Source organism: Hyaloscypha bicolor (assembly GCF_002865645.1).
Source record: "Hyaloscypha bicolor E unplaced genomic scaffold K444scaffold_42, whole genome shotgun sequence".
NCBI classification, from domain to species: domain Eukaryota; kingdom Fungi; phylum Ascomycota; class Leotiomycetes; order Helotiales; family Hyaloscyphaceae; genus Hyaloscypha; species Hyaloscypha bicolor.
The window spans coordinates 102,440-121,522 of NW_020194544.1; the positions used below are offsets into that span (position 1 = coordinate 102,440).

Here is a 19,083-nt window from a genome sequence, read left to right on the forward strand (position 1 = left end):
AGGAGAAAATAAAAAAGGGGTGGGTAAAGCCACTAGAGAAGTAATACGACCACCCGTTCGTGCATCTTGCACTGGCACTGGCTCGATGTGATGGGTCTTGCAGGTGAAGTCCAAGAGACAGATGTTCAGAGGGGGTCCACATGTGCACAATGTCTCGGCGGCCCAAACCCTTATGGGAAGGAAGTGTCTGGTGCAGAGGATGGCGCGCGCTGATGTCTGCTCAACTCGAGCGTGTGATCGCCACAGGGATAACCATCCCATCACCCAAGGACGGGGATGCAGCAGAGCTGCTGTGTGGGTGGAGACGTCAGGGCGTGTTACAATGCGTGCGTCACGTTTCTGGAGCTCCGAACGCGTGCTGCAGCTGCAAACCCCTTGTTGCCACCATGACCCAGGAGCAGCTGCTTGAGTGGTTTTCCAGACGCGATGGCCTCCTTTGAGAGAATATCAGAGTTTGTGGCTCGCGTGGCATTTCCGCGGGAATGGATATGGTTGAAGATGAAGAAGGGTTTGCTGATAACCGACGAACCCAAAATCACGTTTCAGCCTCAGGGTTTCAGCCTCGTGGTAATCGGTTGAGTGAACAACCCAGATCTGCCTACCTGTAAAAATCCGGGATTTTTTTTAAAGCCTTCAGGGCGGCAAACTGCCACCATTGGATGCGCTTCTGCAGAGAAACCATTTATGGGACAATTTGAAGCGTCGATCAATTTGAAACGTCGAAGCGGGTTTTTGCCCCTGAGCCAAATCGGGGCCTGCCCTTCAATTCCACTGCCGAGCACGTGACGTCTCCTTTTCCTCCTCATTCAATCGAAATCCCAATACCGTTCGAATGTTCTTCCGCAGATTTAGGATTCTAGAGGGATTTGGAAGTTACAGCATTACGTGGTAAGCCCTTTCGCGAAATAATCTCCTCACTCCACCTTCGTACAGGCAAAGTCTCGAATCGTGTACCACCTCAACCTCCTTGGTAATCTTTCGGTTCAGAGATCTTTCCCTTGGCACAGAGACGAGACCATTCTCAGGGTACATCGTCGGTTTCATTATTTTGACAGGTTTACCTTTTTTCTTTTCTTTCTTTCTTTCTTTCTTTCTTTCTTTTTGGACTTTTGGGGAGTTTCATGCGGTAGTTCGCGGATTGTTGCATCGACGTGGATTATTGCTTGAATTTGAGAAGCCGAGGTGCTTTGCAAATTACTTGTTATCTGCTCTCTTATAAACTTGTAATTTGCTACGTAGTATTAGAAGCTAATTTAGGCGTGGATGCCACCGCTCCTTTTCCATGGGCCAATTCCCTTTCACTCTTCAGTGGCTCGGGTCATGTGACGTGGCAACGGACCCGGTACACCCCTGTAGTCCAGGAAACTCTTTATGGCAAAGCTATTGTCCAGATATCCTTACCTATTCTTAAAACCACTCCAAAAAACAATCCCTGTGTGTTTCGACTGAATCAAATACGCTTTGCGAGGATGAAATTCAATTTTTCATATCTCCAGCCGCCGAGATTTTGGAAAAGGGGTAGCGAAGCGAGCAACCCTCCGCTGGCGTCTCCGCTTTAGGTGTTCACCTCATAAACGTATCAGGGGGGAAGGAATTGATAAATATGCCAAAAGGTGGGTTATCCAAATCGCTTGCACTACTCCTGTTTTTGGTTGTCGTAAAGGCTTTGGATCGAAAAGGTTACGGCATCGGGGGGCATTTCATGATTGACCCCAACAACCGTGATTTGGAGTCTGTAGTCAATACTATATACAAGCCAGGCATTGTTTAAATTTTGTTTTCTTTGCAGCATGCCTTTGAAATTTGCTATTTTATAATTCCCAACTTCAAACTGCACACCCATTCGCATCCAGTTACCACCCTCATCACGAACCACATAACCATTAAATCTAACAGACATGTCTTCCACAAATGATCACTACCAATTCCACGGTCTCACAAGAGACTGTACAGAAGCCGGTATTACAACGGTGTCTAGAAGGATGTGCCTCACTAATCATCCTGACAAGAACCCCGGATGTAAGGAGTCAGAAGAGAAAACTAAAGAAAGACAGTCTCCCCAAAAGCCTCACTCCAACTGGGAGAAGTTGACAGAAATAGAGGGTAAAGCCTACGAGATCCTGTAAGATCCAAAAAAGTGGGGAGCATACGACGCCCAGTTTTCTCTGTGTCGACCACGACTAAGTCCGACCTAGTACAATGCCCATTCCCAGGCATCTGAACCACGCCACTTCTGGGAGTACATGTTTGGCGCCGCCTCACGGAAGTTTCAGTAACTTTCCTCGCCCATTTGCGGTCATGATTCCTACTAGCCGAACATCTTTACACCCACGGCGACGACGCGGTGCAAGGCATGCATATGCATTCTACCAGCAAGAACCCATAAGTAGAAAACCCTACATCTCTACATATTCCGAGTCCGGCAGCCGATCTGGTTGCAGAGCTCCGCTTGGATTCGTTCGCACGAGCAAGCATAGTCGATGGTCGGACCTAGCCGAGCAGCGCTTGTTGGCACCCAAGAAAGTTGCGTCGAGTTAATTACTATGTGAAGGCGAGCTTGCTATGACGAGCCTTGTCCTAGTCAAATCCCTTCGTCTTGCCAATTCGTCAGATATTTCACTTGTTCGATTTCTGCATAGGGAAAAGGTGCTGGCTGCTGTGGCGGGGCCGCAGCTTCAGCCGTGTAGCTTCGTCACTGTCATGACTGGGCATCTTGTGATGGAAGATCGAGAATGAAGGCATTGTGAGGACTTGACTAGGTTAGCGTTCAGCATGAATCGATTAGTTCCGACTAAGTGCAAAGCGGGTCGTAGTGCCATGTTGCTTATCCCTGTGGTGTAAAGGTTATGTGAAGATTATTAAGTTATATAAAGCGATAAAAATGGAGGAGTAATGTGCACATCTTCTCCCTTTGCTTTCCGTAACCCCGGCCACGTGGAAGCACATTCTCGCCTCAAATTCAACTTCTAAGCATTCCCGAGTGCATCTTACTTTGCTCCCAACTTATAGCTTTCCAGAACGCGTCTCAAATCATCCCAGATGGCTGTTGGATGAAGAGAAAATGCAATGGAAGGCGCAGGCTTGCCATTTGGGTGGCAAGTGAGCTGCATGAACCTGCCAGTGTGATTTGAGAGGGACAATAGCTTCTGTCCATCTTTATGGCGATTAAATTGGTGAAAATGTTTGTCGTCGTGCAATTGCGGGTATTAGGGAAGACGAGACTCGCAAAGTGATCGACGCATCGCGACACCTTTCAGTGGGCCAACTCTTCTGCTATGTAGCCCCTCTAGCGCATAGGGCGACCCGTAGTTGATTGGTGATGAGAGGTTGCCAAGCATGTTCTGTCCGGTGTTCTGGTGTCAAAGGTTCGATAGGTACTAAGCGACTTGGCTTGTGGGTAGCGTGTGTTAAGATATATGGGCTGATACCTCATACATTCCCAAAGGATATTAAGGTAATATCCAGAATACAACGCATATTTAACTCACGACGGGGAATGGAAGAAGTTCCTTGCCGTAGAAATCTCCTTGACGTTTTATGTCCTTAATTATCGTAGCGGAGTTTTCTGTTTTGAAGGGATTTTACACTCTGGCTTGGATTATACATATTAATCAATAGAGCCTTCCGCATCCACTTGAATTGATTATTACATGTATATTACTTCCATTAACTATATTCACCTAGAATTCTAATTTTTGGGATTGGCTTTGACCTCCTGGTATTATATAACACTTGGTTGCCGCGTGAACAACAAGGCCTTCCATTCCCAATCTTGATAGCGGAATGTAGTCGATAATAATATCGTGCTTCTCTTCCGTCTTCTACTATTGTTTGTTTAGATAATCACTTTAAGTTTGCTGCCCGTATAATGGATGAAGAACTTTCGGTGAAGCCTTTATAGCAGATATTCCATCCCCTTCACATATCTACCTTTATTTAATTATTCCTTTTTGTTGTTTACTAATCCCCTTATTTATTATGCGGTTCCCAGAATTCTCATCAGCCCTTGCCCTCTCACTTTTATCGGAACCTATTGCCAATGGCCCTCCTTGCCCTTCTACACATGGCCAGGGTTATGTTGCTATCAGTGATATATCCATATCTATAACTACATCCGTATCTATTAAACCTTCTGTTCCGTAAGTTTACCTCGCTTCCATACAACTCAATTCACAATTCCATTTTCTCACAGCACGCGCCATTAGATCTCTACCCGTTCTAATCCTGAACGTCACCCAGCAGCAAGCCCAGCAGCAGTTCATACTTGAAATTGGGTTCTCCGGTTCGAGATCTGTTAGATTCGGGCAGCCTCCATCGTATGTCTTTTCACAGGGCACATCAACAACTTGTCAGTTCGCCACTGCCTTTATCCTTGTCGACAACCAGCTATATGCAGATAGACAACTAGTTTCAACGAGTGCAGGCACGCTATTTCAGCCGTTTGTCACGAGTTCATCTAGCGGTGGCATTAATGATGGGTTTCACCTGGTCAACGGTGTCTTGCAATGGAGTAATCCAAGATTCGCTGCCAGCTCTGCCACCTTTTGTCTATCAACTTCCAACATCGTTTTCGCTGCTTATAATCCTTCTGCCACACCTAGTAGTTGTATTCCAATTACTCTGACCCAAGTACCTTGTAAGTTTGGACATCCTTTAGATTTGTATTTTGCACACTGAAATGAATCTTAGATACCCAATGCTTTCGGACCATTTCTGTATTTATCCCATTAGCTCCTCTAGGTCCTCAGGGTCCGCAAGAAACGACAATTATAAATGGTGCGACGGGTGTAGCAGGCGCTATAGGTCCAACAGGGGCAGCAGGTGCTTCAGGTGTTATAGGTCCGACAGGTGCAGCAGGTCCGAAAGGCGCAACAGGTGAAATAGGTCCTACAGGCGCAGTAGGTCCGACAGGTGCAGCGGGTGCAACGGGTGCTATAGGTCCTACGGGTGCTACAGGTGCTACAGGTGCTACAGGTGCTACAGGTGCTACAGGTGCTGCAGGTGCTGCAGGTGCTATAGGTCCTACGGGTGCTACAGGTGCAGCAGGTCCGACAGGCGCAGTAGGTCCGACAGGTGCAACAGGTGCTACCGGCGCCACAGGCGCCACAGGCCCCTCAGGTGGCAATGAAACATCCGCAGGCTACGCTGTAAATTACGAATATCTAGGCTGCTACGTCGCCAATCCGGACGGAAATTTTGGGCTTGCCCCCCTCTCGGCTCAAAACATCCTCACCACGTCAGTCGACGACTGCGTATTCTTTTGTGCGGGCCAGGCTGGTGGAAGCCTTTACTTGACACTTGGTACAACTAGGGCTGGAGCCTCTATCTGCTCGTGCGGCAATACTCTTACCTCTCAAAACTTTCAGTCCATAGGAGCAAATTTTCAATGTAACTCTCCTTGCCGACTGTCGGTGACTCCGAAGGTCGGGGTGGATTACTGTGGCGGATATTTTGGCGAAGATCCGTTGGTCTCTGTTTTTGGGGCAATTTGAGGTTGGCTTTTAGGAGAGGGAAATGAGCTAAACTTCAATCTTCTCCCTGATATGAGCGCTGTTTAGTGTGCTATTTCCGGCAGGGTTGCGGATATAACGGCACAAATAAAGCGCAATCCTCTTTTTTTCTTTTTTAGCCAAAAGTTCAGGCAATGATAGTCTTGTTCGGAGAAGGTATAGGGAATATGCTTTCTGCATTCTGTTAGTAACCCGGATTATTGGTTACTGCCGATCTGCTGCACACGCCGCATTGAAGATACAGAAGACACATGGGCTGATAGACGGTAGGGCTGAGAGTGGGCAGGATTCGAAGTTTCTAAAGGTCATTATCCCTAGTAATCGCAATTATATTAGAAGTTGACGGCTGGCTGCGGCAAGGGACTAATAGCTGGCGGGAGTTTCAAAGTATTACTTAAGGAATATTAATAAATTATACCAGTAGCTTAGCAGCTAGACCACTTGGGATCAGCTATTATTTTGTGAGGCTACTAAAGACATTTCGTCCCTTTTCTGGATTTGGGGGACATAATTGGGCAAATGGAGAGAGGATGGGTTACTATCGACTCGTGCTTCAGAGATTTCCGATAATGTGAATAAGGCAAAGCTGAGATACTGAGAAATAATGATTGAGTACAAGCTCGGAATGATCCGTCAGTGCCGTAAAGTGCCCCAGTTAGAGGATTGATTATATGAGTAGGATGACAAGAACTAAGATATGTTATATATCATATAATAGTGTGCCCCTGCCAACCCATGTAACCCCCCTGTTCTGCTCGCGTAGCATTCCTAAAACATGGGTATACGCCCAGAGCAGTGATTTTTGATCTCAACTCTGATTAGAATACATATAAGCACCCTTTCAGGGCAGCCCTGGAAGGGTGGTTATGCGGTTGAGAATTTGATTCCCTTCTAGCCCCTGTCCCCCACACGTAGCAAGCTAATTTTTATAATTTTATAATAAAGTAAGGCTTTCTTTTTCGGCTATTCTTTAGCCCCCGGCACGCGCACAAAAGGTAGGCAAGAAGCACGTCCCTCTCTTGTAATCTCTTAAGAAGTATATCCTCAAAGCACGTGAAAACGCTCCGCACGCCGTCGCGCGCCGAAGGCGCGTAACGGCGTGCCCCTAGCCTATTAAGGTCCTAGTATGAGCAGAGATAGGCTTTAGAACTCCCAGAATTAGCACGATAGCTAGTTATATCTAGAAAAGGCATAATAATAAAAATATGATCCATGCATACATGCTTTCAGAATGCACAAATGCGCCGATATTCAACGAGTAGCTGTCATGCCATAGATGAAGCCTTTGCAGCTCATTTCAAATAAAAGGATTCGCAAGTTGGAGAGTTTGTACAATCAGGTGGGAAAAGTCATCGTCACATAATAATTTGAGACTACTCACTTCCTTTATTATAACTGTACCAAATTCTAATCAAATTTAATTATTTTTGAATATAATAAGAGGCCTTTAATATTTACTTATATTAGTTTAACTAATTATGTATATTAATTTTTAAATTAATAAGAAATTATAAAGATTTATAAAAGTATTATAAAAATAAAAGACAAATTTTTAAACTATTATTGCTTTTAATTGCGTTAATAATATTCTCTAAGATTAAACCCTATTATTATTTATAGTATTTTGAAGCCTTATTATGAGTTACGTATAATAATTATAATATATTATTACATTATTAAGATTTTAATTCTTAGGTTTTCGAGAAAATAAGCGAAAATAAGCGAAAATATATGAAAATCATAACTTTTAGATTCGAATAACTTTATATTTATAAGCGATAATTATGTGAAATTTGGCTTTGCTATTTTAAACTACTATAAGTTAAATATATTAAAGTTTTGGAGATTTATAATTAGTAAATAATAAGTATAATAAGACTAAAATTTAAGAAATATTATATAATTTTCAAATTAATATTAATATATTATTAATCTAATAATAAAAGTTTCTTATATTATATTATACATATATTTTAGCTCTTAGTATTAATTTTTTAAACAGAATATTAATAGATATATTATACAAAAAGTTATAGGATTCTGAATATCTTTAAAGCTGAAGGCACGTGACGAACACTTAACCCACCTGATTGTACTACCACCAAGAGTATTTTCTGGCATTGGATATCTCGTAAGCGACTGTAGTCATTTCACTAACGTCCAAAACGTGCTATAGAGGGATGGGCTACTCAACGGAATGTCAACAGAATGTCAACGGAATGTCAACAGAGTGTAAACGGAATGTCAATGGAATGTCAACGGCGTGTGAAGGGAATGTCAACAGAATGTTAATATTTTGCGATCGGCAGCATCATAACGCACAGAGCTCAAGTGCAGTTAAGGATCTCTCTAAATTTCAGAGTCTGAAATATATTAATATCGAGATATTGTTAAGAATGTGGCATGACTCATGGGCCAAGATTCAAAAGGCCTGGCCAACAGAGAATTATGCTTCATGTGATTAGTCGCCATAGGACGAAAATGTATAAGTTCCCCTCGCATCCCCAATTTAAAACTTCATCCTCATCAGCCTGGAAATCCAAATTCACTTCTTACCAACTATTACAAAACGGCGACTATTATCACAACCGGTACTCTTCTCTTCTCATTTCCAAAAATGATGTTCCCACAGGCACTTATGGCTCTCGGCGCCCTGCTTGCGTTTGTGCCGGCAACACAAGGATCGACAAGTCCCTGTGTTTACCAGGGATACAAGTGTGGCTATACAATGGTCACGGAGTTTGGTATGTCTACCCTCACCTTTTTCCAGTGCACCCGTCCATCTCTATCAGACATCTACTAACGTCATTTCTATAAAAGGATACAATAACACTGAGTTGACCTTTGCCGTGAACAAAACCAATGTTGTTCCTCCGTTGAACACTATACAGCTCCTCAATGTTCTGTACAGATGTGTGGATACCAGAGGCGACATCGCTGCGAACTCTTTCTGTATCGCTGGCTGCATCTCCGTTGGCGATTTTACGGTTAGCGACGAGTGTGCCATGTAGTAACTCTTGGGTTACTACGACATCACTACTACTATTACTGAAGCGCCTAATACGGGCCACTTCCTCCTAGGATCAGTTTGGTAGGACGAGGGGTGGTGTTCAAGGTGGATGTGAGGTGTGGGTCGAGGTTTTCTTTCGCTGCTTGTCCACTTGGTTCCTAGTGCGTTCGTAATATTTGCATGTATTGTATGCTATATTGCCTAAATATTTGAACAGGGCTCTGACCAGCTAGAACTGCCAACCAGCTATAGTAGTTGGAAAGCATGATTAATCATAACTGTCACTCATTAATTACTCTTCCATCGATTGCAAAAGAAAACAGGGTGACATTAAGGAAAGTTCTGCTAGTGCGGTTAGACCGATACTAAACAGCAGCCATGATGAACACCTCGGATGCCACCCACTTGCTGCAAGCAACATGAGTAGGGGGTGATGCGAGTGTCAGTAGAGCCTGAGCAGGGCGGCGGCGTTGATCAACCGGGTTAGAAGGGACTGTTGATTTGTGAGTCAGAGGCGGAGTGATTACATCGCTCAAAGAGCCGAATCTAGGAGTGGGCAATGCCCTGATTATATACAACCTGGTGGTGGTGCTGACAAGAGGCTACTGTAGTCATGCGATTCCTGACCCACCATTTCAACAGTGACGCACGTCGTGGTCCGTCGCAGATTACCTCTCTGACCAGCGACGAATCTTGACCTTACCTAAATCCGTTTCCGTCTTTGAACCTGAGCTGTCGGTGCTCTAACCTGAGCCGAGCCCTGAGTACGCTGATGAGCCAGCTGGATCATGCTTGGGGGTCCTCTTCTGGCCCCCTTCGCGAATCGGGCCGCTCCCGGTGGCACCAACTCCTCAAGAGCCATTGCGTAGGACGGCAGGTCAGTGGACGTGTTTTTAGCGATATTTTCAGGCAGGGAAAAACCAAAGGTCGCCCACTTCACTTAATAAGTGTGCCACAACTATAAATCATGGCCAATTATAATCTAAGGTTACACGATAAAAGAAGGTAAACCGAGTTTTCATGCCTTTTTTATACAATTAGGATAAGGTTAAAGCGTTAAAATTGCATTTGGTGTTCGTTTCTTAGCGGAATGCCCTGAGACACGGGCTTCTGAGGGCATGCTCGTAAATTGATGGTTGGGTGACTGGGCAGCTGTCACAGCCCGCAAGTTCACTAGGGCTGACGGATTGTGCGACAGCAACGCGCGTATACCACCATTTGCGCCAAGAAGCTATATAAGTTATTAGCGGCCGGACATTGATCGTCCCTGCCCTGTTCAAAGCTCCCACAAGATCCAGTTGCAAGTTATCTTCGGTCTGCTACCGTCTGTCCCCGTACGGACCATCTAGCACACAACTTTGCCGGCGATTCGCTTCTACTCTTGGGACTGATATCTACTCTGGTAGATTCCAGAGCATCATGGCTGACCCTGGCCTTAGAGAAGGCATTGTGCCACTCAAAATCCAGCACATCGACGCTCCATGTCACATTTACTACAATATCATTGGCGATTTATCGAGCAACTCGCCTCGGCTGATTGTACTTCACGGTGGTCCAGGCACTGGCCATGAGTATCTTCTTCCTACTGGAGATGAGTCTTTTGGCAGGAAAGTCTTTTCCTGGCCGAGTTGGACAACCTGCTAGATTTCCTTCAGCTTTGCGACGGGCCGGGCTACCGCATTCTAGGCCATAGCTGGGGTCGCAGAATCGCCGTCACTTTCGCAACCACCCAGCCCCGGGTGTTGCAACGACTGGTCCTCGCTAGCGGTATAGCCAGCTCTCGAGGTTGGGTGGAGGGTATCCAAATCATCCGCAGGCAGTTGCCGTCTGATGCGCAATTGGCGATTGATGAAGAGGAGCAGAAAGGCAATTTTGAAAGTGCCCGCTTTAGAGATGCGATGAGCGTGTTTTTCCGCAATTACCTCTGTCGCGCGAAGCCCTTTCCACCTAAGGAGCTTTTACCTGAGCGAGGACAAGACTGTACGGGACACAATGTCAGTTTATTCCATCACCACTGTTAAATCTGTTCTATTCTTCGTCCTGCGATATATTTCAAATATCTCCTCTTTCGCAACTCAACTCTCGGGCTATCTCATGCAGTCTCCGACATTACTCACGCTTTCGCTAAGTCTTCTTCAGAGCGGGACCATCGCCTCTGGACTGCACAGGCTCCTTCCGGGACTGGTCCTGCACTCCGTACCTGCATCAAATTGCCGTGCCGACGCTTGTGTATAACGGCGAGTTTGACACCTCGCATGACATAACTACAGTGCCTTTTTTTGAGCACATACCTCGTGTAAGATGGATCACATTTCCAGATGCCGGACATATTTGCCATCTGGAGCGACCGGAGCTTGCATGGAAAGAGTTTAGAATCGTCGGAGAGTTCCTGACGCAGAAGAAATGAAAGCTACGGTCAGTAAAACTAGTTATAGTCTACTAGCTCTTATAGAGCCGGACTTAAATATTTACAAAGTCACACGAGGATCACGCGACATTATTTAAATCTGATATAGTAGTAATATATGTAAGTAAATAACTATAATATAATTATAAAAAATAAGAGAAGCAAATTATATAAAAGATATATAATATAAAACTAATATATTACTAATAATATTAATTTCTATATATATTATAAGATTTGTACTTAAATATAATTATAATATATATAAAGTAAAGTTTATTTTAAATATTTTGTTTTTATTTATATTACATTATAATATATTAAGTTGAATTAATTTATATAAGTTATATAAGTAACTTATTTAAGTCTTCTAATATCTTGGAGCAAGTATATCTTTATTGTTGTATATTTCGCAACTTGCTTTTTTGCCAGTTGTGCTTGATTTGAAGCTTAGACTAGATCAGACATTTCAATTTTCTTTACGACATATGACCTCCCCATGCAATACAGAGAACCATGCATCTTCTTGCTCTCCCCACTTTTGCCAGGCCTCTGCAATCCTCTCAAGGTCAGCACTAGTCGCAAGTTTGCCATCGACAGCAGTCTTTGCAAATGAGGAAGCCTCTATTCTCTCAGCCCATAATCCACTCCACCACGCAATCTCCTCCCTGGTGCTATAGCACCAAGTGCTAGAACTGCTTTTGATGCCACCCACCTCAAACCCGGCCTTCCTCGCCCAAGCGTGAACCATGCGCCCAGCATTCGGCTCACCTCCATTCCACTTCGCGAGCTTCAAATATAGAGACCGCCATTCTTTCATCCCTTCCACATCCGGATACCAGACGAAAGACTCATAATCCGACTCTCTCGCAGCTACGATTCCCCCGACCCTTGCCACTCGCCTCATCTCCTTCAGAACGCCGACTGGATCCTGAACATGTTGCAAGACTTGATGGCACACCACTATATCAAATGTACCATCCGCATAATCAAGAGCATTAGCATCGCCCTCGACGAAATCGATGTTCGTCACTTTCTTGTCCTTCGTTAGTGCCCGTGCTTGAGTTAGAACGTCCCCGACTCGCTCGAGACCGGTGATATGGCCGTGGGGGACGTAGCTGGCGAGGTCGACGGTGATGGTCCCGGGGCCGCAGCCTATATCCAGAATGGTCATGTTGGGTGTTAGGTGGGGGAGCAGGTAGGCGGCAGAATTGAGAGCTGTGCGCCAGGTGTGGGAGCGGAGAACTGAGGCATGGTGCCCGTGGCTGTAGGTTGCGGTTTCTGATTTGCGATCCATTGTGAATAGAGTGAAATTGTGTATATAGATATTGATAAGACGTAGACTAGATTGGATGTGTTATGAATACTGTAGCAGAGTGGAAAGAAACATTTGGATCAAAAATTAAAGGGTCGCACAGAGCGTTATTATATGTGAAATAGGGGGGGGGGGGGGGTTAAAGTTGCCCTATTCGTCCGGTATCGGAGGATTGACTGAAGCCATAGAAGTCGCTTAGCTGTTTCTCGAGAATATGAGGACACCGCCCTTGTCTGTAAATCCTGATTCTCTAGGTGGTTTACAGTGGGATTGGTGTCCTAGACCCTTGTATGGCTCATGATAGGACACCCTTTCCAGTAAAACTTCGAATCATTTATATGTACGCCACAGTCCAAGCATGATGTGCTAGAATCCGCAAATTTTAGCAACAATTGCACAGAAACATATTCCATATCCTGCCTTGAACCTCATATATTTACACTGTCAAGTAAAAACGACCCCAAATTTCTGAAACAAACCTGGGCTTGAACTGCAGCGAGCGGGTCGAGAATGGCTCCTGTTTACAAATCGAGAAAAGCAGCCGGACACAACGTGAAGTTCTCAGAGTCATGAAACTCATTTAATCATATTACTCAAAACCTTTTGAGCTATTTCAAATTCATCATTTCAAAAGCTAGGCGAGAAGTAAAAAATTTCTCTCCCCATTACACGCTTCTTCTGTCCATTGTTCCTCCTCCCTCCAGTTGTCTTCCAACTCCCAACACCATCAACCATGACACTCTGTTGCTCAGGTCCTGCTCACGATACTCACCCTAGGTTCAGGTTAAAGCGGATGCTGCTCATGTCCGCAGACTAGACTGGAACCAAGAAAAAAAATTAATCCCTAGTCAAGGGGGATAAATAGGCGAGTAGTATTCAAACCTCGAATTTCTCCTTTGATGCCGTATGGACCTACTAAGGGAAAGGTCGCCCAGTCCTCCTCAACTTAATAAACATAAGTGAAATCCTCGTTCTTCAAGTCCGGCATGTTAGCAAAAGAATGATCCTCCTCCCGAGGAGTAACTTGTTGCCCTGCCCCTTTCCTAAATACTGCAGATCGGCCTTTCGCATCATGGATTCATCTTGGATGGTAGCTGATTTGCCCACTGCAAAACGCATGCGGCTATGCTTACCATTAAGGAATTTGAGGTAAAGCATGATGAAACTTTGGAGTCAGCAAAATATATTGTTAGAAAGGGAGATGATTTACCCAACCAAAACTTCGACAAAGATAAACATGACGAGATTTGATATCAAGACAGTTCTATTATATGGCTTCTCTTCGGTTGAATATAGAAGTGGACCAATGATATTTCCGGTATATATCCCAACAAAGACAAGGCCAGTGGTGACCTTGCGCTTGGTATCTCCTGTAGTGTTCTAGACATGCCATGTATAGATCAACAAAGTAATGCCGGACAAGAAAGAGGTGTAATAATATGCGAAAAGTAGAGGGCCTTTGCTGCCAGGTTCGCGTTTAACCCCAGAAGGAGCGAATCCCCAAGGATACATGGCAGAGCCAAGATGGAAATAACGGCCCCCTTGCTATGCGTTGCGAGCCAGCCACCGCCGAGGATTGCAATAATATTAATAACACCAAATGGGATACTGAACAGGATGGTATTGAACTTATCGAAGTCGAATGATTGGGCGATCAAGGGCCCAGAGGTACCGATTTCACCTGATGGGATGCTGCTAATTGTCAGTAACGTCGATCAAGAAGCAGAAGTTCACGGAGAAAGGGACATACGAGATCCCCATTACGAGGAAGAACCAGCACCACGACTTTGGATCAGGGAATGCCTCTAGCACATGATCCCAGCGCCATTTGGATGATACCCATTTGGCTGGCTCGCAGACGCTCGATTGCAATATCTCGTTCTCCTTGTCTCCAGAACTTTGCTTCCATGAGCGAGTCGGGAAAAAAGATGAAAAATAATACAGAGAAGACGAGTGTGAGGCCATCGCAGTAAAGGAAAATAACCTGGTACGAATGCAGCTTCTGCAATGCAATATTATGGCCTTAACCATAGGTACTCAAGCTTCCAAACTATTGACATTAGTCTAGCACTCCCGCAGCTGGTGATACACTTTCACATACAATGGAAGTAATACCGTTCATCGCATTCCATGCAGCGGTTCTATTAGTCTATTCACTACGTCGCCACCACATCTGAGTAACAGCAACAAGGGAGGGACCTATCCCGGCAGCACATGCAGAAGCACTTGGTAGAGGAGAAAGGTACGAATGACCTTTAAATCTGCCTAGGACAAACCGAGCGGCCAGCAATTGCTTAAAGTTGTGACATGCGGCCATTCCACACATTGTGCCTCCCCAGAATAAAATCACAATCGAGATCAGCTTCCCAGTTGGCAGCTTGACAAAAAAAAATGGCACCTAAAGACTGCATCACAAGCTGTGCAAAGTATAGAATGGACCTCAACCAAGAATACTGTTTGCCATGGAGGGGTGCATCTGCCTGGATATTGAACACCGAAGTATATGACAAAGAGGACTTGTCGAGTTGCTGGAGGAAGTATGCGCCGAGCATGAGTGGTAGCACAGGCCAGTAAATCTTTCTCAACACTCGTTTCCCTTCATCAACGTCGAAGTACACGTTTGTATAGTGGTCGAGGAGGTCGTTTGGATACTCTCTCGCCATCTCCGACTGTCGCTCAACATGAGCCGAGATGGCGTCTTTGTTCTCCTCGGGGGGAGCCATTTCGATTTGTTACAAAACAACTGAAGGCGAAAAACTCTACGCCGGAGTTGTAGATAACGAAGGAAGACAAAGCGAACTCTTAACTGAGGGAGAGGTGTTTATCTGTGCATTAGCCAAACTGTATTCGTACCGCTCGGTTGGGTCGCACACGAGAATTGGTAGCAGAAGACTTCTGCATGTGGTACTCGGATCATTTCAACCGATCAGTGAGTGGCCAGCAATATGGTTTCTACGATCGAGGCCGAAGACGGAATGAATGCAGTCAAGGAAGGATGCATGTTAGTTGTAGATGACCTGATAGGATGTGATATGATCTTACAGTACGCCACATTTCTTGAATGAACATCCTGGCCATGGGAGCCTTCCGACCTAACTGTTGTAGGGCTTCGTTCCCCTCCTTCGACGATAGGTTTTGGTAAAACTCGCATGATCCGCACTACCTTAGCCCTCCCGGCTTCGGTTCATCTAACGGCGAAGACTTGCTTCCAAGACAGCCAAGCACAACAATCCGCGTATTTGGCACGGTGCTCCTCTCCCGTATCGGAGATCTTCGTACTACCTGGGTAAGTCATTTCTGCCCGGTGAAACATTTATGAGCCTTGGCTCTTGCTCGGGGTTGTTGCGAAGCAGTCTGGTCGCCGGATGTGGGACAAGATTTGTCGTTTGGGGTTGAGCCTACTAAGTAAAGAAAACCTGGAGAGGGTGAAGGCGGTGGAGAGTTGAGATTCAGGCCAATGTCAAAGGTGGGACGGTCGGATTCCGGTGTGGGGTTCATTGGCACACGTGACCTCTCCCCTTTTTCCGGAATCGGCAGACTCGGGCAAACTTTAAATGTGCTTTCCATTTCTGTAAAGCCTCACATATTGAAGCGCAAATTCACTATTCGGTTCTTTTACTTCAAGAGACTCGAATTTTCCCTGCCATCGCCGGTATGGTGAAGAAATACGCAATGATCGGCCTTGGAGGTCGGAGCAGCTTCTTCTACACAGCACCCGCCAAGGATTTCGAATCCAACTCAGTCATCGTTGGTCTATGTGACACAATCCAACTCGAATGGATGTCGCCAATGCCAATTTGGGGTTTCTCTCATCTCCCTCAGCACCAATACCAACCTACAAAGCTCAAGGTTTCGACAAAATGATTGCAGACACCAAACCAGATGAGGTTGTCATCACAACTACGGGATCGCACCCACGACATTTATATTATCAGAGCACTGGAGTTGAGCTGCAATGTGATAACTGAGAAACCAATGACGATTAATAAGGTAAGGTGTAAAGCCATCATTAATACGGTTAACAAGACGGGAAAGAAGGTCAGGGTGACTTTCAATTACCAATACGCACCACATAAGACAAGGTATTCGAGCTCTAGGTATGTTGAAGTACTTCCTATTATTTGTCACGGTTCATATCTATGAGTCAATCACAGGCTAATAAAAGGAGGCGAAGAAGTAATTGGCCAAGTCAACTCCGTTCATTTCGAGTGGGCTCTGAATACCAGCCATGGAGCCGATTACTTCCGTCGCTGGCACCGAGACACACGCAATGCTGGAGGTCCTCTGGTACACAAATCAACGCACCACTTCGACCTCATCAACTTTTGGCTACTCTCACATCCCGTCTCCGTCATGGCTCAAGGAGGTCTCATGTTCTACGGTCGTGAAAAGGCCGAGAAGCGTTGTATCACGGAATTCTACTGTCGCGCACCTGGCAGTGAAGTTGCAAAAAAAGATCCATTTGCACTTCACCTAGAAGAGCATGAACAACTACTGAGAAAGATGTATGTAGAAGCTGAGCACGAGGATTCCTATTATCAAGACCAAAGCGTCTTTGGGGATGGGATCAGCAACAAGGATACGATGGGAGTCCTGGTAAAGTACGCAAGCGGGGCCTTTTCGACGTACAGTTTGACTGCGTATGCACCATGGGAGGGGTTTAGAGCTATCTTCAACGGAACGAAGTGGAGGCTGGAGTTGGTCGTTGTGGAACAAAGCTATGTCAATAGCGCAGGCGAGCAGGGAGCTGAAGGCGCTTTGCAGAAGTGTACGGTCACATTGAGACCCTTATTTAAAAAGCTTAGGGAATTTGAAGTTGAGGGCGGACTTGGAGGCCATGGTGGCGGAGATCCCGTTTTGCTGAATGATTTGTTTGGTGGGAATGTGGGAGAAGACCAATTTGGGCGGGCTGCAGATCATGTTGATGGAGCGAAGGGTATTTTAACGGGGATTTGCGCAAATAAGTCCTTGAGAACGGAGGGTGTGGTTCAGGTGAAGGATGTATTAGATCTAAAATATTAGATGACTAGAACCTATGATTCCCTGAACGCCTCAACTCTTCGCACGATCCCTCTTTATAGTGCTTCTATCTGCCTCTAAGTCTACAGGTTCTCCACATGAGATAAGACCCAACCGTAGTCGTCGAATAGATGATTTGCTTTCTTGCTTGCCCAGCCCATGAATGGATCATCACTGCACATTAATGCTTCCTCGGAGTGGCCAGGGGATGGTTGTGACCGGATCTGCGCGGGGCCGTCAAGTGATAATGCGGTGTATGTTTGATCTGAAGTCTCATCGGACAGTGCCGGAGATTCTTGGTGAGGCGGAAACCGAAGGCCCTGTGCGTCAGCTATACTCGAGTTCCTCAAATTTGAGTCGACGATATTGGACGCAAGAGCATGTGTCTTGAGGCCCGGAAATGCCTCGATGTCATCTCCAGTGTCGAGTCCAGGAGAAAAATGATTGCCCTCAAGTGGTTCTGGAAAGGCGGGGTAGTGACTGTATGAATTCCACGGAATGGCACCAACTTGATCGCTGTCTGTCCAGTACCCAGAGTCGTTGTTGCTAGCCAGATCTCCAAAGCTCGACACTGAGTGTTTTGCGTGCAAGGCCAAAGCCTCTTGCTCGAATGCATCCCAGAATACCTCTGGCGCGGCCGGAATGGGGACGTATTCAGCATGGCTTGCATCGAGGCGAATATCATCTGTTCCAGTTCTGCGTACATCAGCTAAAATCTTTCTGGACTCAGAAATAATAAGTGCCATACCTTGCGATTTTCCCATCATCTGTGTCACATATACTAGCCTTTGTGACGGGCTTGGGTCGAGGTAGACTGGCTTGGGATGCTCTGCCCCTCAATGTGCGTACTTCTTTTGGACTGCCATCTGTTGACTTTGCGTGGATCTTGTTTTGGGGGCATTCATCCGGATCGCACTGCAGGTGGTAAGAATAGTGGTAAGTAGATTTTCGTGGTTGGCGACTCACAGCTGTCTTCGAAGCGCGATGCTTGTCGCAGGCATTGCCTCTATTCTCCGCCACTTTCCGACGTTTGATTGGGTCATATGGCTGCCTCTTTCGTTTCTCCAGTTCCTGCCCATTCGACAGATTCCACGTCGTCATAATTCCACCTGTACGGATTTCGACTAATGGCTCTAGGTTTGGAGTTGCGTTCTCAGCTCGCGGGTTCTCAGCTCGAGACGGTGTTCGAGAGGACGCTCTAGAACGGCCCCGCGACGACGCCCGGGACGAAGCTCGTGATGATGGCTGAGATGGCGTACGTTGTACTCCAGGAGCCTTCCAACTCCTCAGAGATGCCTTGGTAGCTTGTACAGGCGACACTGGGACGTCTCTCTTCTTTGCAAGGCTGGCTTGCAGGTTGTTTTCAGGCAGCTCACAAACGAATTGCGTGCCCCGCTCGGAGTCGAAGAAGTTCCTCAATGCCGCCTGCATGAGCTGCAGTTCTGTCTCTAAGCTTGGAAACGTGTATATTAACGCATCTTTCAACGCCTGTGTGCCTCTCTTGGGCTCGAATTGCGGGATCCCGTGCTGGTCGCGGAAGACCCTGTACGTTGGTGGCGACGCTGCCATGGCGAGGCGATTGTTGTTGGAGCCGATTAAAGGTGGTGTGAGCCCCTACATTAACGAAACATTATTTGAGCTGTCTATATTGAGGCGAGGCATGATTTGAGAAGTGTAAGCTGATGCTGTGAGGCTGAGTCGGAGTCCCGAAACGGAACAGCTGCTAGTCCAGATTAGGTGGCCGACATACATCACGTGATGTAATACAGCCCCCACACCGAGGCTCCTGCCTTGGCTCATTCCTACCTGAAGCTTCCCGAGC

The 19,083-nt window shown here is 45.9% G+C and overlaps 8 protein-coding genes across 8 annotated transcripts; 5 read left to right on the plus strand and 3 right to left on the minus strand.

The window, feature by feature from the left end:
* Positions 1-50: 50 nt before the first annotated feature.
* Positions 51-614, plus strand: K444DRAFT_309399 (uncharacterized protein). The gene has a single exon (XM_024871798.1). It carries the CDS (start codon positions 141-143, stop codon positions 438-440), a length of 300 nt encoding a protein of 99 aa, XP_024741041.1. The 5' UTR covers positions 51-140; the 3' UTR covers positions 441-614.
* Positions 615-3,978: 3,364 nt separating this feature from the next.
* Positions 3,979-5,513, plus strand: K444DRAFT_714313 (uncharacterized protein; the record flags this gene model as incomplete). The annotated part of the gene is made up of 3 exons (XM_024888325.1): positions 3,979-4,139; positions 4,206-4,636; positions 4,690-5,513. The coding sequence occupies 3 exons, from the start codon at positions 3,979-3,981 to the stop codon at positions 5,490-5,492; spliced, it is 1,395 nt and encodes a 464-aa protein (XP_024741042.1). The 3' UTR covers positions 5,493-5,513.
* Positions 5,514-8,127: 2,614 nt separating this feature from the next.
* Positions 8,128-8,521, plus strand: K444DRAFT_641069 (uncharacterized protein; the record flags this gene model as incomplete). Its single annotated transcript, XM_024884566.1, has 2 exons — positions 8,128-8,254; positions 8,331-8,521. The coding sequence occupies 2 exons, from the start codon at positions 8,128-8,130 to the stop codon at positions 8,519-8,521; spliced, it is 318 nt and encodes a 105-aa protein (XP_024741043.1).
* Positions 8,522-9,939: 1,418 nt separating this feature from the next.
* K444DRAFT_641070 (alpha/beta-hydrolase) lies at positions 9,940-10,927 on the plus strand (the record flags this gene model as incomplete). The annotated part of the gene is made up of 3 exons (XM_024884567.1): positions 9,940-10,131; positions 10,176-10,500; positions 10,662-10,927. The coding sequence occupies 3 exons, from the start codon at positions 9,940-9,942 to the stop codon at positions 10,925-10,927; spliced, it is 783 nt and encodes a 260-aa protein (XP_024741044.1).
* A 409-nt stretch (positions 10,928-11,336) lies between these two features.
* K444DRAFT_609269 (putative ubiE/COQ5 methyltransferase) lies at positions 11,337-12,322 on the minus strand. Its single transcript, XM_024879543.1, has one exon. It carries the CDS (start codon positions 12,222-12,224, stop codon positions 11,397-11,399), a length of 828 nt encoding a protein of 275 aa, XP_024741045.1. The 5' UTR covers positions 12,225-12,322; the 3' UTR covers positions 11,337-11,396.
* A 580-nt stretch (positions 12,323-12,902) lies between these two features.
* Positions 12,903-15,179, minus strand: K444DRAFT_650914 (MFS general substrate transporter). The gene is made up of 9 exons (XM_024885672.1): positions 14,641-15,179; positions 14,496-14,573; positions 14,414-14,441; positions 14,314-14,383; positions 14,082-14,244; positions 13,993-14,047; positions 13,778-13,934; positions 13,453-13,622; positions 12,903-13,407 (listed from the first exon to the last, which is right to left on the minus strand). The coding sequence occupies exons 1-9, from the start codon at positions 14,963-14,965 to the stop codon at positions 13,218-13,220; spliced, it is 1,236 nt and encodes a 411-aa protein (XP_024741046.1). The 5' UTR covers positions 14,966-15,179; the 3' UTR covers positions 12,903-13,217.
* Positions 15,180-16,018: 839 nt separating this feature from the next.
* K444DRAFT_641073 (putative oxidoreductase yteT) lies at positions 16,019-17,264 on the plus strand (the record flags this gene model as incomplete). Its single annotated transcript, XM_024884568.1, has 3 exons — positions 16,019-16,132; positions 16,212-16,324; positions 16,397-17,264. 3 exons carry the CDS (start codon positions 16,019-16,021, stop codon positions 17,262-17,264), a joined length of 1,095 nt encoding a protein of 364 aa, XP_024741047.1.
* A 40-nt stretch (positions 17,265-17,304) lies between these two features.
* K444DRAFT_309567 (uncharacterized protein) lies at positions 17,305-18,921 on the minus strand. Its single transcript, XM_024871799.1, has 3 exons — positions 18,228-18,921; positions 18,010-18,176; positions 17,305-17,957 (listed from the first exon to the last, which is right to left on the minus strand). The coding sequence occupies exons 1-3, from the start codon at positions 18,828-18,830 to the stop codon at positions 17,345-17,347; spliced, it is 1,383 nt and encodes a 460-aa protein (XP_024741048.1). The 5' UTR covers positions 18,831-18,921; the 3' UTR covers positions 17,305-17,344.
* Between the last annotated feature and the right edge of the window lie 162 nt (positions 18,922-19,083).

Excerpts from the sequence above, each read along its gene's own strand:
- K444DRAFT_309399 (XM_024871798.1), top strand. The coding sequence starts at position 141 with ATGTGCACAATGTCTCGGCGGCCCAAACCCTTATGGGAAGGAAGTGTC.
- K444DRAFT_609269 (XM_024879543.1), bottom strand. The coding sequence starts at position 12,224 with ATGGATCGCAAATCAGAAACCGCAACCTACAGCCACGGGCACCATGCC.
- K444DRAFT_650914 (XM_024885672.1), bottom strand. The coding sequence starts at position 14,965 with ATGGCTCCCCCCGAGGAGAACAAAGACGCCATCTCGGCTCATGTTGAG. Across the intron at positions 14,048-14,081 it reads TCTGCGAGCCAGCCAAATGG|AGGCATTCCCTGATCCAAAG; the intron begins GTATCATCCAAA and ends ATCATGTGCTAG. Across the intron at positions 13,408-13,452 it reads TTTGTCGAAGTTTTGGTTGG|TTTCATCATGCTTTACCTCA; the intron begins GTAAATCATCTC and ends CTGACTCCAAAG.
- K444DRAFT_309567 (XM_024871799.1), bottom strand. The coding sequence starts at position 18,830 with ATGGCAGCGTCGCCACCAACGTACAGGGTCTTCCGCGACCAGCACGGG. Across the intron at positions 18,177-18,227 it reads ATCGCGCTTCGAAGACAGCT|TGCGATCCGGATGAATGCCC; the intron begins GTGAGTCGCCAA and ends TACCACCTGCAG. Across the intron at positions 17,958-18,009 it reads GATGATGGGAAAATCGCAAG|AACTGGAACAGATGATATTC; the intron begins GTATGGCACTTA and ends TGATGTACGCAG.